At 48.0% G+C, this 14,903-nt stretch overlaps 6 protein-coding genes across 6 annotated transcripts; 4 read left to right on the forward strand and 2 right to left on the reverse strand.

The window, feature by feature from the left end:
- Positions 1–263: 263 nt before the first annotated feature.
- pxr1 (telomerase inhibitor/ribosome biogenesis protein PXR1) lies at positions 264–1,343 on the reverse strand. The gene is made up of 3 exons (XM_057280689.1): positions 1,293–1,343; positions 430–1,240; positions 264–378 (listed from the first exon to the last, which is right to left on the reverse strand). The coding sequence occupies exons 1-3, from the start codon at positions 1,313–1,315 to the stop codon at positions 358–360; spliced, it is 855 nt and encodes a 284-aa protein (XP_057134949.1). The 5' UTR covers positions 1,316–1,343; the 3' UTR covers positions 264–357.
- Positions 1,344–1,705: 362 nt separating this feature from the next.
- On the forward strand, positions 1,706–5,346 carry N7471_007971 (SacI domain and endonuclease/exonuclease/phosphatase family protein; the record flags this gene model as incomplete). The annotated part of the gene is made up of 7 exons (XM_057280690.1): positions 1,706–2,018; positions 2,068–2,263; positions 2,326–3,973; positions 4,037–4,336; positions 4,385–4,494; positions 4,541–4,872; positions 4,922–5,346. The coding sequence occupies 7 exons, from the start codon at positions 1,706–1,708 to the stop codon at positions 5,344–5,346; spliced, it is 3,324 nt and encodes a 1,107-aa protein (XP_057134950.1).
- Positions 5,347–6,180: 834 nt separating this feature from the next.
- On the forward strand, positions 6,181–6,518 carry N7471_007972 (RAMP4 family protein; the record flags this gene model as incomplete). The annotated part of the gene is made up of 3 exons (XM_057280691.1): positions 6,181–6,183; positions 6,232–6,361; positions 6,412–6,518. 3 exons carry the CDS (start codon positions 6,181–6,183, stop codon positions 6,516–6,518), a joined length of 240 nt encoding a protein of 79 aa, XP_057134951.1.
- Positions 6,519–6,830: 312 nt separating this feature from the next.
- Positions 6,831–9,936, reverse strand: N7471_007973 (putative AP-3 complex subunit delta; the record flags this gene model as incomplete). The annotated part of the gene is made up of 5 exons (XM_057280692.1): positions 6,831–8,785; positions 8,837–9,065; positions 9,131–9,514; positions 9,568–9,764; positions 9,819–9,936. Coding segments are annotated over 5 exons (2,883 nt in total), but the record flags the coding sequence as incomplete, so codon positions are not given.
- A 419-nt stretch (positions 9,937–10,355) lies between these two features.
- N7471_007974 (uncharacterized protein) lies at positions 10,356–11,461 on the forward strand (the record flags this gene model as incomplete). The annotated part of the gene is made up of 4 exons (XM_057280693.1): positions 10,356–10,724; positions 10,785–10,991; positions 11,069–11,212; positions 11,267–11,461. 4 exons carry the CDS (start codon positions 10,356–10,358, stop codon positions 11,459–11,461), a joined length of 915 nt encoding a protein of 304 aa, XP_057134953.1.
- Positions 11,462–12,205: 744 nt separating this feature from the next.
- Positions 12,206–14,298, forward strand: N7471_007975 (uncharacterized protein; the record flags this gene model as incomplete). The annotated part of the gene is made up of 5 exons (XM_057280694.1): positions 12,206–12,210; positions 12,322–13,320; positions 13,514–13,775; positions 13,834–14,098; positions 14,153–14,298. 5 exons carry the CDS (start codon positions 12,206–12,208, stop codon positions 14,296–14,298), a joined length of 1,677 nt encoding a protein of 558 aa, XP_057134954.1.
- Between the last annotated feature and the right edge of the window lie 605 nt (positions 14,299–14,903).

Consider the following 14,903-nt stretch of genomic DNA (forward strand, 5'->3'; position numbering starts at 1 on the left):
CCGTCGAGGATTCGATGTAAGTGATCTGTACAACTTCGCCTAAGGTGTGAGTCAGGATTGTGCACCCCCAATGCCGAGCAATCAACGATTCGGGGCATAGGTGGATGTGGATACCGCAAGGCACCCGGAAACGGGCCATCTTAGGTAATCCATGTCTGGTCATCAGCCCTGATGTACGGAGTACCTAGGTACATAGTATGTATCGGATTATCACTCTTACACCATGTTTAATTTTGGAATTCTTTTGATTCATAGTAGGATATATCTAGTTCAAAACGGGAAATCATAAAAAGTGCAAACACCAAATAACTCCAAGTTTTATGTCCAATGCGCTTCAGATGCAGATTTGCATAAACTCTATGCTTTGATCATGAAGATCTGGTTCATGTTAGCTAACAGATCATGGGAAATAGTTGCTGCATAGCTTACCTCGTTGAGAGACTTGTCGTCCATAATAGCTCTCTTCTTCTGGGCAATATGGCGTGACCGAGTGACATTCCGTCCCATAGGCCGCCGCTCCCTGGATATTGTTGTTGCTACCTTGACTTCCGGTTCAGATGTCTTGTCTGAAGAATCACTCTGCTCGGAATCAGCCTTTCTCTTCTTGGACTTCTTTTTCTTCTTTGATTCCGAGCTTGATTCGTTGCCATCGGTTTCGTCTCGAGAGCGCGATTTCTTGGATTTGGATTTGGACTTGGATTTAGACTTGGATTTGCGAGCTGGGGCATCCGATTCGCTTGAAGAGGTTTCGTCATCCTCGGTGGTCTTTGTGCGTTCTTTCTTGTTGGATTTGGATTTCTTGGGCGTTGCGTCCTTAGGGGTCGGCGGAGGAATCTCGGTTTCCTTTTCCTGTGCCAACAGTCCACCGCTGACGAACCTGACTTCTGGGAATTTCAGGGCAGCATATCGAGCCAATCGAACGTCATCACGCTTTCGTTCATCCTTCTTCAGTTCCACTTCGCTCTTGCCATTGAGTCGACCAAGCAATCCTTTGAAGGCATCAAGTCCAGTCGGCTCACTCTCTCGTCCAATCCGAGCACCCAATCCGAGGTTATCGTCCTTGAGGGTGACTTTGATATGGGAAGCGCTGGCGGCGGTCAACAAATTGGCGTGCGCGGCGTCCTTTGCTCCCAGAAGACTTCCAGGAGTCCAGCCCTGAGAGCTCATGATCCGGTGTCCGAACCCGGTTGTGGACCGGGTCCAGTTGGTATTATTGGGATCATTGCCGATCTTGGTACTCCTATTCACGCGTTAGAAAATCATGTATGAAATAATTGAGTTCAGTCGCATACTTCCGCGGCCCTGCTAAACCCATGGCGACAATATCGAATCAAGCAGAGAAGTGTTTGTTGGAGATCGACGAAGAATTAAAGAAAAAAAAAAAGTTGAGGCGCGGGATGAGTAAGCAACTGATAAGGCCTCCCGATACCCAGGGCTCTCCCGCCGACCTCGCGGGGAGAAGAGACATCGGGGAGCTCTTAACAACTCCACCTCAGCTCAACAATAATTCTTATATTATTGTTGTCATTATCAAATATTTCGTTGAGGATATTGAAGGTTTGAAGGTATTTCTTCGCTTTGTTCTGGCTCTTGGGGTGAAGTCGTTCTTCTCTGGGATATATAAATCGCCGAAATAGGATAAAACTATTGATGTGGAAGTAAGCAATGCCATTGCTTCTCCCCGCACTCTGATTTCTCTCGCGTCATGTCGAATCTCCGGGTTCTCTGTCGAGATCAACCTCAACGTACAATTGCACTGGTCTCGTCAGAACATGCCCTAGTGTTCCACTACACGTCGACAGATACCAGTGCGAAGGACAGCCCACGCTGTCAAGTTGAGTTCTCGGATTTAGAGGCAGTGGACCTGAAAGGCTATAGGCCATTAGGATATGGACATGGTACCCTTGGCCTTGTTACTCTCAACGAAGATGTGTTTGTCTGCGTCGTCACCAGCTCCTCGCAAGCTGCCACTGTGAGACCTGGAGAAACCGTGTCAAGAATTGACAATGTAGGCTTCTGTGTGTTTCCCGTGCAACCCTCTGACCGAATTATTGCTAATGATATCAGATTGTCTCAACCGTTCAGAATACGAGTACGGCCTAGACCATGAGACCGGGTCTCAATTCGCCGCCGAGGAGGGACTTAGCACTGATGGGAAGGATGTGGTAACTGACCATCCCTTTCTGGCGTTGAAGAAGCTCCTTGGAGATGGAACTTTCTATTACAGTCTCGATTTCAACCTCACAGATCGCCTGCAAGACCGGTAAGCTATCAGCTCCTTGCTCTCTTCACTAGCCGATCTCCTTCAACTAACAATATTGCAAGGGCTAACAAACCTATGGCATTCGACATCGACACCCTCGATGAAGATATGCTGTGGAATTCTTACATGATCAGTCCGCTTCTCTTGTTCCGGAGCCACCTGCCACCGTCCGATAAGGCCAAATTAGATGCATCGCAGATGTTAACTTGTGTTATCCGTGGATTTGCCAGTACACTCAAGGTACCAGCGACGGTTTCAATCCTTCCTCATGTGCGGACAAACTTCCCTTCGATGTTGACAATCATATCCCGACAAGCTTCTCGCCGTGCTGGTACGAGGTTTAACTCGAGGGGCATTGATGATGATGGGAATGTTGCCAATTTTGTGGAAACCGAAACTATTCTGTGGGTTTCACCGGGCATTGTATTTTCATACGCTCAAGTCCGAGGCTCGGTGCCTATTTTCTGGGAACAAGCCCCAGGCCTCATTCCGGGCCAGCAAAAGATCGAGGTCACGCGGTCGAGCGACGCAACCCAGCACGCATTCAACAAACATTTTGAATCCCTGGAGTTGGAGTATGGCGCAGTACATGTGGTAAATCTGCTAAGTGAGCTGAAGCCTGGGGAAGCAGAGTTGTCGTCAAAGTTTCGACAGCACATCAGCAAGAGCTCAACCCGACAGAAAGAAGGCGATGGGACCTCTCCACGTCGGAGTCTCTTACGACTAACCGAATATGATTTTCTTGCTGAGACTCGAGGTCCTTCGGGATACGAAGCCAGCTCTCAGATCAAACATGAGCTTATCAACTCATTAGATGAGTTTTCGTATTTTTTGTCGGAAGATTCACGTCGTCCCAACAAAACTCCCTACGACAGAGATGATACAGTGAACAGCTCTTCGGTCGTTTTACAGCAAGAGGGAGTTTTTCGGACCAATTGCTTGGATTGCCTGGATAGAACAAACCTCGTCCAGACCATCATCAGTTTTATGGCATTAGAGTCCTTTTTATCGCAGCAAGGCGGCAGGCTCAGCTCAGACATGCAGGTTCGGCATTCGACCATTTGGGCTGACAACGGTGATGCTCTTTCGAAGATTTATGCCGGGACTGGCGCCCTCAAATCCTCTTTCACCCGACACGGAAAGATGTCACTTGCGGGGGCCCTTGCAGATGCGCGGAAGAGTGCCACTCGACTTTATGTCAACAATTTTACAGACAAAGCTAGACAGAGGACAATTGATCTCCTCTTGGGGAGGCTAACAAATCAACTCCCTGTATACCTCTACGATCCAATCAATGATTTGGTTATGGAGGAGTTGAATTGCCGAACTCCAGAATATTCTTCGCGCAAACAAGTCCGGTTCTGGGTCGGCACTTTCAATGTGAATGGACGCGATGAAGGCCCAGGTACTGATCTCACTCCGTGGCTTTTCCCAGAGTCGGATAAGTCCCACGAAGACCCGGCAATCTTTGTTGTCGGATTCCAGGAAATTGTCGCTCTGAGCCCTCAGCAGATTATGTCCACCGATCCCAGCACCCGTAAGGTCTGGGAAAGAGCGGTCCACGATTGTTTAAACGCCCATTCGAAGATGAAAGGGACTGGAAAATACGTCCACTTGAGAAGTGGTCAGCTGGTCGGCGCTGCCGTTTTACTTTATGTGAAAGAAGATTCACTGAAGTACATCAAGAATGTTGAAGGAAGTGTGAAGAAGGCAAGTTATTTCAAGTCATTCCGGATTTTTAAAGGGGTTGTTCCAACTAACCGGTATCCACAGACCGGCCTCTCTGGGATTGCTGGCAACAAGGGCGGCTGTGCTGTTCGCTTCGACTTCTCTAACACGAGTGTTTGCTTCGTTACCGCTCATCTTGCTGCCGGCTTTGCAAACTACGATGAAAGAAACAGGGACTACGAGATCATCGACCGGGGGCTAAGGTTCCAAAAGAACCGGTCAATCGCTGATCATGATGCAGTTATCTGGTTGGGTGATTTCAACTATCGAATTGGATTGGGCAACCCAAGCGTAAGAGATCTCATCTTGCAGCGAGACTACCAAAGGTTATACGACAATGATCAAGTAAGTCAAATAACTTGTTGGCACCCGACGCTGGTCTAACAACAGCAGTTGAATCTACAGATGGTAGCAGGCAGAGTGTTCCAGTTCTATTCAGAAGGCCCAATTGAGTTCCCACCGACTTATAAGTACGACGTTGGAAGAGACAACTATGATACATCGTGAGTACCCTGTGGATATAACCAAGAGGTAACTAACATATGGCAGTGAGAAAGCACGGATCCCTGCATGGTGTGACCGAATCTTATGGAGAGGGAGCAATCTGCGGCAAACAAACTACCAAACTGCAGATTTGAAAGTGTCTGACCACCGCCCCGTCTGGGCAACCTTTGATTGTGTCATTGATATTGTCGATCATGCACTGAAAGAAAGTCTCAGGCGATCGATATACGAGGAGAAACAGGGCCACGGTCACACTTCTCTCGTAGACTCTGTCTCTCTTTTGGACCTGGATGATGACGAAACCACACCATATATTCCTATCGCACCGGGGCTGCCTCCAACAAGCTCTGATAGAAGCCGATGGTGGCTAGATAATGGTGAGTGTTTTCGGTCTGTGGATATGGTGGGGTTGCTAACGCATGACAGGCGCACCAGTAAAAGCAACAGTACAACCACCAAAGCAAGGGTATATTCCAAATCCCCAACGCAAATCCAATCCATTTTCTGCAGATGTCGATTGGGTACGAGGCCCAGGCCCGGTAAAGAACAGAAACACCGACCCTGTTCAAGGTACGAGGAAGAAGCCTATGCTACCTCCGCGACGCGACACTTTTGAGTCGCCCACGGGGCCTTTAGCACCCCAGGCGGTTGAAACGGGGAAAATCCGACCGACAGTTCCTCGCAAACCGCTATCACTAAGTTCGCAGGCGAAAATCGGGACAGTATCACCTGGTCAGCACACATCATGGCAGGATAGGCCAGGGAGTGGCGTGACTACTAGTGTGGGCTCTACAGATCTTCTCGGTGACTCGGCCAGTGAGCAGATCGAGTGGAAGCCGCTTCTTCAATGATAACGGCCCATTGATGTACAGACACAATCAATCGAGATATCCGATATATTCTGGATATTGAACATTAGTGTAGTGATATTACAATGCCGGATATTCATGACAAAGTAGGAATAATATTGAAAGACAAGCCAATGGCCACGCCGTGTGCTATGCATCAAATTAGTTGTATCTTGAAGTGTACCATAGGTATTTTTGTACCTGACCTCCCAACCTCCCAAGGTCGATCTCCACACCTGGGCAGGGCTCCTGAGGTCGGTCCGAGCCTGACTAAGATGACTAAGTCTACTGATGTCATCCCTGACCGCCTTGTTCTCCGCTGCTCCACGCCGCCTTTAGAATGTTGATTTCGTATACAAAGTACATCCACATCATGTATATCCATACTACCATACTACCATATAGTATGCATCCATGGACGACGCTATCTCCTGTAGACAGCAAAAGAACAGAATCCGATATCTTCGCTAGTATAGAAAGGTATGTACTTTATGGTGGAGACTAAATCAGATCCAAACCAAACTCTTCTCTCTATATCTATTTTTGTCTATAGCTTCTTTTTCTTTTGTAGGAATATTAGGACAACTTGAGTATGGTGTTGAATCCATTGAGTTGAGAGCTATATATAAATTTATTCTGCACATGCGTAGCACAATTAGTCTAGGGATTAAAACCACTTAATTTCAGGGGGTTTCCCCTCAAAAGTGTACTATGTATATAGTAACGTGTCTCCTCAAAAAACAACGTGGCCTTTTTTTTGCCGGCACATTCACGTCTTGAATCAATCCCTTCCCCATCCATCTATCTCTCTCAAATCTCTCCCCTACATAACCCACCATGGTAGGTGTAAAGGTTGTAATCTTATGGATGATGATTAACACATGCCAGGCACAAACACCACAGCAGCGTCGAGCAAACGACCGCTTCGCGAAGACCGAGGCCGCGAAGAGAGGAAAGGCGCCAACCACAATTAAACCGAAGAAGAACACAAAGTCGCCTCTTTCAGCAAGCTGGGTTGGTATGTATCTAACTCCACTGTTAAGTTGAACCATGCTGAAGATTCTCCAGTGCTACTTGCTTTTGTTGTTTGCGGCGGTCTACTCCTAGAGCTCCTACGAATTGTCCCTGACCTTTGGTCCACCGTGGTCTCATGGTTCACCCGAATCACAGGATAAAATGGACTTCAAGCGACGATTCCCCTACTGCGCTAATACCCTAGCTTAAAACCTTCCGATATGTTTCGAGTCAGCATGATCGACCATCCCTCATACTCCTATCCGATCCCACTCACGTCGAGTAGTCAATGGACCAGGGAACAAGGGATGGATTTGAAAACAAATGAATATCAAAATCAAGATGGTTCGCATGTCACAGAGCTCTTTTTTTCTTTTTTTTGAAATATGTATTATTTGATTGTATCTCACTGTTGCTGCTTGAGCCAAATACCACACGTGTTGCAAGATTTACTCCGCCGGCCTGGAAGATATTCAATTCTCGCCTGGTAGCTTTTCTGATTCCGGAGTCTTCTTCTTTCTCTTCTTCTTCTTCCCTATTGCAGGCTCCGTAGGACCTTCAACCACTGTGCCGGCGTCTCGGTCTGAAGTAACGTGCTTCTTCGTCTTCTTCTTCTTCTTGACTAGTGTTCCTTCTGCCGGAGTGCCCTCTAGTTGGATTCGCTCCGATGCTCGCTGCATCCGCAATCGTACTTCCTCCACTTGTTGCATTGCTCGGGCCATTTCTGTGTCCCCTTCATCTGCGGAAACTTGCGGAGATGGGCCTTTTGCAAAGGACAAATTTCCTAGGCTGCTCGAGTCAACTTGGAGTAAAGAGCGCTTATACGTATGGTGGTCATCACCAGCACCCTTGGGCCTGGAGGTGTCTGTCAAAGAGTTTTGGGTTTCAAAGGTCTCATCGCCAGCAACTACCAATTTGCTCACAGGGGGTCGACGACTTCTTTGGCGATCGAAATCAACATGGCTGAGCTGTTCATCTCCCAACTTCAAGTCCACTATGGGGATGGAATCAATGTCCAAGACCTCGCCATTGGATGTGTTTAAAGCTTCATGGAATGGCGTAGATGTGCCAGTCGACTCTCCGGAAGGAGCAATATAGAAGGGGTCATCCTTGAAGCGTTCCCTGCGCTCGAGCACTCTTCTTTGTGTTGCAGTAGAGGATTCCACCGGAGCACCGGTAAAGTCTTGATATGACGCATGGGGCTGCAAATCAACCGGTGCAAGGTCACGAGTCTGCTTGTTGGGAGACAAGAGTTCAGGAAGATGATAGAAATCTGACGTTTCCCAAGACTTTGACTCGTGCGGTGATGGGCTGTCCAGGTTGCGGAAAAGTCCTGGCAGATCGTAGCTGAATGGCTCCTCTAGGCGAAGACTATCCGGCAAGACAACCTTCCTCTGGGCACTCATCGCGACAGGGTTGAGTTCGAGCCCTGTAAATAGGTTGGGTATGACCGAGGCGAGAAGAAATGGGATTTCCTGGGTATCGGAAGTCAATGCCTCAGCTGCCAGGCGGAGGACTTCTAGGAACTCGATGGCTCGCTCTTGGACATCCAGATCAGGATGGGCCGCCAAACCCTCGAGGAACTCAACAACTCGAGCAAGTAAAAGCGACATCTCACTTTTCCAAAGATCTCCTGGTTGGCTGGTCTGGCTAACCTGAACAAACACTTTTGGAATGGCTTGCAAAAATAGAGAAAGACTTCTGGTGGGAAGCGATGCATTAGAGATGTCGATCAATGAAAGTAGTGTCCGATTAGGTGACAGCAGATATTCAGCATATTCACCGACAACCCAGGCGACAGGGCCTAAAACACCATCGCCGATAGTTGAACCGGATGGGAAAAAAGTTGATCTGTTGTCGACAAACATGAGAGACTCGGCTGCTCTTGTGGCCTCCATGCGCACACCTTTTACCCTTACGGCAACATTGCGAATCTCTGTCCCTATTCGAAGCGCAGTGTTCATCCTCCAATTGGGTATAGCCTCTTGCTCTTTCGGATGGCCCCAATCGTCTTCACTCTCCGATGGTGGGAGAAGCCCGACTAGCTGTACTAATACAGCGACATACCACTCAAAATCAACAATCTCAGAGTAGTTCTTTTGAGAACAAAGATCCAGGATCCGGTGAACAACCTCAGTCTGGTAGTCGCTGGGCCATAAGGTTGGGGGTTTAGGGCTTTCGGAGGTTTCGGGCGAATCAATCAATTCAGCTGTAGGGACAGAGGCTTGTTGCAGCTGATCTAGTAGACGGTTCACGACTGACTGGAGAGAATCACTGCTGACCATTCCAACGGCAAGCTCTAAAGCCTGTAATCGAATAGAAACGTCCGCATCATCCAGGCAATCCATAATGACGTCCTGCTGCATGGAAACCAACGTTGGGTGCGTGGCAACAATGCGGTTCAACGCAAGAAGTGCGACATATTTGACTGCCTCGATGGTCAGCGATCATATATAGAAACGCGATGAAGGATACTCACGATTAGGGTCACTATCCATAACTATCATACCCCGCAATTTCCCAACGCAAAGAGTGGCAACTTCGTCCCTTTCCTGGAGATCCTCTTCTCCGTCCAGAATGCCCCCTTGGATGATGCCATTGATACATTCATAGAGCAGAGACATTGCAGATGTAGTTTGAATAATATTCGTCAATGGACGCAGGAGTTTGCGAGTCAGCCTTGGCTCTAGCGGGGTTAATGTTGCAAACTAGAAAAGTCAGAGGGTGCTCAGAAGACAGTTATTCCATGGGTGTGGAGGCTAGGGGGACTAACAAGTTTGATGATTTTGATAGCCATCCAATTATTGCCGCTATCAACCAGAAGCTCAAAGAATCGAGGTGCCAAAGGGAGGAAGTCATGAGGTCGTCGCCAACCAAGCTCACAAACGACGTTGATGGCCGCAGTAGTGACACTTCCATCTTCTTGATCGTCCATCAAATGGTCTTTTATCTTGGGCCAGGCCAACTTCAAAGCTTCGGGATACACCAAAGCAAGCCTATAAAGACAGACAATCGTTTTCTTGCGCACCACAGGGCTTGAGTGTGAAAGTCGGGAGAGTAAATCAGGAAGCAAGGACATTGCTAGGGAAGGTGTAATAATGTGCGGCAAAGTAATCAGAGGAAGTGACATGTTGGGAATACTGGAGGTGACAATATCCTGCGAAGAGCATTAGCGACTAAGGGGAATTTGAAGCCATGCAAAGTACAAACCTTCTTCAGCAAATTGGTTGCTAGCATCAGAACTTCAGTGTCTGGTCGAAAGCTCTGTACTGCTCCGAGATACCCGACTCTTTTCTGGAGGTATTTGGCGGATGACATGACTTCGAGAACGTGAAAAGATGCCCATGACATGTCATACCCAAACATTTCAAGATAGATGAGCTTCAAGAGGGCTGTAGCCTTTTTGTCTATTTAATATTAGCGTCAAGTCCATTGGTGGGTGAATAGGTGGGAGTTAGTACCCATGTCTTGTGTTTTGATCTCGGCCTTGCATTCACGCAAGGAACTCTGGATGTACTCATTTTCACCTCCCTTATGACCCCGGAGACCTTTGATAAGGTCATAAAGCGATTTCTCGAACCTAGGGTACTGGGATTAGGATTGGCCAATCTAGGGCAAAAACATGGGGGTGCCCACATCGTGTCAAGAGTTATCAATTGTCACAAGGTCAAGTCGAGAGAAGAATAATAATAATAATGAAGCCCCCTATCAAGACTGGAGGTGCATTAGAAATTGGGCTGTCAGATCAGCCATGGTTCAGGACGAGAATGAAAGATGTAAGTGAGTGCAAGCATCCCGAGCTCCGCGGGGTGGAGAGTTGGCGTTTGGGGGAATCCCCGATAAGAGATCGGATCACGGGACTGTGGCCAATTAAGCTCCGGTGCACTCTGTTCTCTCCAACATCTGTCCTAATTGGATCACCCCTGCTCTCGACTTGCAAGTTTTTTTAAAAAAGAAAAGGTCTTTTGAAGCTGTAATATCATTCTTGACAGTCTATTATGGCTGGTCCCGTCGCTGATGTCCGCGAGATCAGCGGATCGGATCTGATCTCTGCTCTTCATCTTGCTCAACAAGCACCAGCAATCCTCGGCCAAGAATCCGGGTCCGGAGTTACCTCATCCAAGTCTTCAGAAACCGCAGATTACTATGCACGATTAGAGCAGCTACTGTTGGCCTGTCTTCGGACGGGAGATGACCAGTCAGCACATACCTGCCTGAATCGTCTCAGCCTCCGGTTTGGACCCTCTAATGAAAGGATTATGGGACTTCGAGGCCTGTACGAGGAGGCAACCGCCAAGGATCAGTCGGCGCTAGAAAAATGCCTGCAGGAATACGACAACACCCTGTCACAGAGTCCAGTGAATGTGGTTAGTATTGGTTACAGGTCCTGTGGTTATGGGCCATGCAAAGACTAACCATACACACAGCCCATCATGAAGCGCCGGGTAGCATTATTACGCTCGCTCAACCGACCATCCGACGCAATCTCCGGTCTTATTCAACTCCTCGATGCCATCCCTACTGATGCAGAAGCCTGGTGTGAACTCGCCGACTTGTATCAGTCTCAAGGGTTGGGTTCCCAAGCCATTTTTAGCCTCGAGGAGGCTTTACTCATCGCTCCTAACTCTTGGAATGTATGCATGATGCACCTTTTTTTTTATATCTAGATATATATATCTTGGGATTACGGTCACTAACATCAAAATGTAAGATCCACTCCCGTCTCGGTGAACTGCTATACGTCTGCGCCTCCGATGGGGACGCACCCCGGCTCCTTGGGAGGTCGGTGCAGCACTTCAGTCGAAGCATTGAGCTTTGTGACGACTACCTACGAGGATTCTATGGGTTAACTTTAGTAAGTCAGCAAATAATGGTGACTCATTTCATTCTAACCCAGGTTTCCCCGTAGGCCTCAAGCCGGATGCTTGACAATGCTTACGCAGGCGTATCAGGTCAACTTCCCAAGAAGACCCTAGAACGATTGAAGGCCTTTGCGCTTCTAAAGTTGGGCGAGATTGTTGAGTCACGGTCGATCGATGACCAACATTGGGCATCGAGTCGAAGTGAGCTGATTGCAGCCAAAGAGCTACTGAATCGCCAGTGAAGTAATATGCAGGCGGCTTAAAACTAAGCCTTTTGATTCGAGAATACCCTAATAAAACAGATATGTCTAGAGTGTTCCATGATGTTAGTGTACATGTATGGAGTAAGGTATGGAGAAGAGTGGATTTTTTTAAGAGAGTATAGATAGATATTGGGCATTTTCGTTTGGGCAGCAGAATGTGTCAAAAAAAAAGGAAAAAGAAGAAGAAAACACACACAAAAAAAAAATGCCCAACGGGCCTAATAAAGGTCATATTTGAGAACTAAAAAAGGACTCTTCTCTTTTTTTGGTTTCTACTTTTTTTCTTTCTCTACATAGATATACCCTGGACTTTGTTTTTCTTTTTTCTTTTTTTTTTCCCCCTACATAATTCGTATACTCCTACTTTGCAATCCGATCCTCCCAATCCCTCCTATCTATCCCTCCTATCCCTTTTAAGAAGGGACTATTTTATATCCTTTTTATTTCTCTCTTTTATTCTTCTGTTCATTCTACTCTATTTAAAGAGGTCAGATTAAAAGAAAAACAGAAGGGGGAAAAAAAAGGAAGGGGGACAAAAAATAGTCCATGCGCAACAATTCCCCCCCGCGATCATTTTGACCTGGACATTTCTTCCTCTCCAAACTCACAACTGGTCAAACCCTACTTTGGGTATTCCCTCCTCACTTCGCGCATGCGAGAGAGTGAGAGGACAAGTCCTTGATATATCTATATTTATATTCCCCGAGGCTTCTCATTGTCTCTATGACGTATGTTTGGGTTTTGTTTTTCCCTATATCCCCATATCCCCATATCCCTCCCCCCCTTCTTTAAGAAAACTCACTTTCTCACCCTTACTCTCTCTTTCTCTCTCTCTACAGGCTCAGTATCTCGATTGATCCAGACCCCCACGGTTCGGATCGCTCTTACTCCGACGACGAGGGCTCGTCTGGTGTCCATGTACCTACATCTTCCGAGTTAGAAAGTCATGAGTACCAGGATTATGATGAGTGGGCGCATTTGCCATATCCGGATGAATTGAAACCATCTGATTCAGCCTCCCGACCAAGAACTTCGCACCGCAGTCGTCCGCCCCACGGTTCACGCTCCGCTTCGGGCCGTCGCCCAACATCGCGACGTATGGGCCCAGAACATCAGTCGTTCGCCCCTCGAGGCCGAAGACAACAATCACCAGATTCTCCCGATAGTGCCGATTCCGCCGACGAGTACCCTCCCAATTTTGGTCGAAATGATCGGAGGGGGTGGCAACAACCTATGCCACCCGCCCCTGCTGCATACGCTCCCAGCCAGTCCTCTGGTCCATCTTACACCCCATACCCTCCTCCCCCACCCCCGGGCCATGGCCCGTATACCCACTACAATCCTCCCCCGATTACATCAGAACTCATGAGAATTCCTCACCCGGGCCAACCCAACCCCTACGGTGCTCCTCCGCCCTATGGATACCCGCCTCAATTCCAACCGGGGTCTCATTTTCTTCCCGATCAACCCCAACTTCATCCACGACATGCGCCTCGCCAGCCGCCTCAGCTGCACAATCCGCACAACCCAATGCAGCCAATGCAGCCGCCAATGCCGCACGCGATGGGTCCTCACGGTGCCCACTCCCCTTACCCTGGATATTCTCATGAGATGATGGCCTATGGTCAGACTGGTTTCTATCGTGATCAACCCGGCTACTTCGGGGGACCAATCCCGGGCATGATGCCTCCTCATTATTGGCCCCCCTATCCCCCAGTGCCTTCTCCTCCAGTGCAACCTGAACCTAAATCCCCCCACCCCCGACGCCTGCTCCCGAACCTGCTCCGGCTCCGGCTCCAGCCCCTGAACCTGCTCCCCCTCCACCGCCGCCTCCACCAGTCGACACTGCCAAGGATGAGCAGATTGCGAGGCTAGAGAAGTTGATTTTGGACGACCGTCTAGACCGCGAAGCGAAAGAGCTCGCCAAAAAGCAGGCTATTGAACGCGCGGCCGCTGAGAAAGCAGCTCAGGAGGCGCAGACCGCGCATGATAGGAAGATTACCCTGGAAGCTGCAGCGCTTGCTCGAGCAGATGCCGAAAAAAGGCTGCAGAGGATGCCGCAAAGGCTAAGGAGGAGGCAGAGAAAGCCACTGCCACAGCCGCTTCTGAAGCAGCAGCAGCGGCAACGGCCGCGGCCAAGGAAGCAGCTGATAAAGCGGCCGCAGCGGCTGCTGAGGCGGCTGCTAAAGCTGCCGAACCGCCGCCACCCCCAGAGAAGAAGCAGCCTATAAAATTCAAGGACGCTGTTGGGAGAAAATTCAGCTTTCCATTTGAACTATGTGCTACCTGGCAGGTATGTCAACCCCTCGCTCCGGTTATATAGAGTTTTCTTATTCTAACTGTGGTTACAGGGAATGGAAGAGCTCATCCGGCAGGCTTTCCTCCATATTGAAGTTATTGGACCTCATGTGGCTGAGGGCCATTATGATCTTATTGGTCCGAATGGCGACATTATCCTCCCACAGGTTTGGGAAACTGTGGTCGAGCCTGACTGGGCTATCACTATGCACATGTGGCCAATTCCCGAAAAGCCAAAGGAAGACCCTCCCCCTGCGCCAGGGCCTGCCCCGGTAAAACCTGCAGATCCGCCCGCCGAGCCGAAAAAGAAAGCAGATGGTAAGAATGTCGCTTTCAAACACTTTTAGAGACATGCGCTTACCTTTTCTCTAGGTTCTAAAAAAGCTAAGGCCAGAGGACCAGATGTCCCCGGAAGTTTCGCGATGTGGATGTTAGGTGGGACCAATCGCCGGGGGGGCAAAGGGGGTCCTAAAATGGAAAAAAAGCCTGATGCCCCTCCCCCAGCACCCGCACCATGAGAAATTAGTTTCCGCTGATCGCCCTGCTTAGTCTGAGGTGATATTGGATTGGTTTCAGGTCGCCTTTGGTCACTATACCCATAGACCCTGGGGAGGTGGAGAGGCATGAATATCGCTTTGCTAATACCGCTTTGGAATATGATGACGAATATGATCAATGCCTGTAGTATGTTATATGACATCAACTTTGGATTGCGCCTAAGACTGATATCAACTCAAATATGTTTCTTAAGCTGCCATATTTGCTAAAGTGTCACTCGATGTAGCCATATATAAAACGAACCATTATAAGTGGACGAATAGACTCACTGTTACTGAAAAGATCGGAAAGTTCTTTATAGGTTGTTCTGTTAAACTGGGGGGGGATGGTATGGTTTTTATTAGAGAGTTATAACGAAGAAATATGCAGTACGGCAATATATATGTATTGTATAGTTATTTATAATGTTACATTTTAATAAATGCATTATATAGTTATATTTATTAAATCATTATTTGTAATATTACATTTTAATAATGTATTATATGATTTAAATCACTTATATATTATATTAATAGGATTATAATAGTAGAAGTATTAGATTTAACTATATACAATATTATAG

The sequence above is a fragment of the Penicillium samsonianum genome (assembly GCF_028829775.1).
Source record: "Penicillium samsonianum strain IBT 33392 chromosome Unknown utg000004l_segment0_segment0, whole genome shotgun sequence".
In the NCBI taxonomy this organism is placed as follows: Eukaryota; Fungi; Ascomycota; class Eurotiomycetes; order Eurotiales; family Aspergillaceae; genus Penicillium; species Penicillium samsonianum.